Here is a 2,320-nt window from a genome sequence, read left to right on the forward strand (position 1 = left end):
GCTGCTAGCTTTCTCTGTGGCCACACATTGGCAGTTACCGTACTGAAAGATAAAAATCAAACTTTGATGAGGGACATAATAGTGCAATAATCCTAAACAAAAGTGGACGCTGCACACGAGGGATCAAGAAGAGACCGCCTTAGCATACCGTAAGTACCTACTGAAAGATAAAAATCAGACTTTGATGAGGGACATATTATGGGATGGGCAATTGGGCACACAGACCAAACAAGTCTAATGTAGCAGTTGTTTCATTGCTACGAAGTACAAAATAAAAACGGTGAAACACTCAAGTTTTTTTTTTTTTTTTTTAATTCAAGATTCCAGAATTAGAAACACATTATCATCACATCACGTCACATAATGGGAAAACTTTGAACTACATCTTTCTGACTCCTCACATAAGCTCACATGACGCGACGTGATGGTAGTGTGTTTCTACTTCAATACACGCATAATTGAATCTCTGCACTTTGGTATTATTACTCTTGTTCAATGATCTATTGTCGTTCTTGAAAGATATAAGGACATAAGGAGGGTATGATTTAAGGCTTGTCTCACATTGGAAGCGTAGACGCGCGATTTTAGTAGTACGTAGTCGCCTGCAAAACCAAACCTATGAAAAAATATAGAGACCTTTATAGGCTCTCTATCATTTTCATAGTCATAGTTTTGGTTTTACAGGCGCTTATGCGCTACTGAAAATCGCTCGTCTACATTTCTAATGTGAGACGGGCGTACATCATAATCTCAGATCATGGACTAGGACGCTAAATGATTTACCTGAAGCAAAGCAGCTTGACACAGGACGGAATCTGTGGGAGAAAATGTTTTATTGAGGTGTGTCCAAACATTGTCGACCGGCCGTCGATCGACGAGGTAAATCTATGTTATCGAGGCAGTGTGGACGGTTTAGTCGACTTCGACCGATGGCCGGTTGAATATGTGTGGCCACATTTTGAGAGTAACAGAGTAGCCAGCACCGATAGCACGTTGAATGCACCAGTTCCCCATTTATCACACGTTAAGCAACGTTTAACGTGGTTGATATCCGAATGGGTTACCATGGATCTGGGCAATCACGCGGCGTCCTGCAGGGTTTTCCATCTCCATTCAGACTGTTGAAGTTAAATGCACCAGTTCCCCATTTATCACACGTTAAGCAACGTTTAACGTGGTTGATATCCGAATGGGTTACCATCTGGATCTGGGCAATCACACGGCGTCCTGCAGGATTTTCCATCTCCATTCAGACTGTTGAAGTTAATGTGTTAAATTCAGGAGGTGGATAGATAGCTTATCGTATCGTTGAATGGAGAGTAAAACCCCGGTCTCCAATAGGACTCGAAGTATACCCACTACCCACAAAACTCTTAAGACTAAAGAGACGGTTGACGTGACAGTTGGCTTCATGACTAATGAACTTTTATACATGATTTTTTCCAATTTTTTATTTGACTAGAATTCTCACCTCTATGAACAAAGTTGCTCTGGAATCGCGTCCAATCATAGCTGTACAGAATGAAGCAGATGAAAATGGCAGAGACCCAAATAAGCCCGGCAGTGTTGGAAATCCAGGAGGGCTTGTGTCTTCGGGCACCCATGTAGCCAATCAGAAACGTGAATGCGATCTGTACGATGCCACTCGTTAGAAGTAATCCACCTGGTAAATCAAGTAAACTGTGGTAAGTTTGGTGAAAGGCAGAGTCCTGTGGTTCGGTTGTTCGGAAAGATGCCTTAAGGTGTGTCCAAAAATTGTCGATCGACGAGGTGAATCTATGTTATCGAGGCAATATGGACGGTTCAGTCGACATCGATCGACGGCTGGTCGACTATGTGTGTACACACCATTACGTTGAATGCTTCGTTCATTGAATCACTGAAGTTAAGCAAGATTGTGTTATGGATGATCGTCCGGCGTCTGGGGCATGGGTATTATTGAAAAGCTGGTTGAGATCTCAGTGAAAAAGGCCTGATATGTATGAGACCGATAGGTAAGGAATCAATAGCTGAGTTCGTGGCATGTTGGAATTCGGATTCATAGGTGTAAAAAGCATTCTAATATAATTAAAAGTCCTTCCAATACTTTATTAAATAAAAATAACACAGTCCTCCCCAGTTTGGGAGAGCTAGAATACCGAATACCTACTTGGGATTTCTTCTACGTTTTGTATGGGTACTTTACGTACAAAAAAAACTTACTAATTACAGAAGAGCTCATGTGAATTGCATTGTCATGGAGGAAGGACACGAAATAGCCATGGATGGTGCCCTCTAAGATCCCCAGCAGACTTAGGACTATGAGGAATCTACCATGGGT

The 2,320-nt window shown here is 42.0% G+C and overlaps 1 protein-coding gene across 1 annotated transcript; it reads right to left on the reverse strand.

Moving 5' to 3' along the window:
• Positions 1-411: 411 nt before the first annotated feature.
• Positions 412-2,314, reverse strand: LOC103522590 (the record flags this gene model as incomplete). Its single annotated transcript, XM_008487689.2, has 4 exons — positions 2,203-2,314; positions 1,472-1,663; positions 784-815; positions 412-511 (listed from the first exon to the last, which is right to left on the reverse strand). Coding segments are annotated over exons 1-4 (343 nt in total), but the record flags the coding sequence as incomplete, so codon positions are not given.
• Between the last annotated feature and the right edge of the window lie 6 nt (positions 2,315-2,320).

The sequence above is a fragment of the Diaphorina citri genome, unplaced genomic scaffold, assembly GCF_000475195.1.
Source record: "Diaphorina citri unplaced genomic scaffold, Diaci psyllid genome assembly version 1.1 scaffold9514, whole genome shotgun sequence".
NCBI classification, from domain to species: Eukaryota; Metazoa; Arthropoda; class Insecta; order Hemiptera; family Psyllidae; genus Diaphorina; species Diaphorina citri.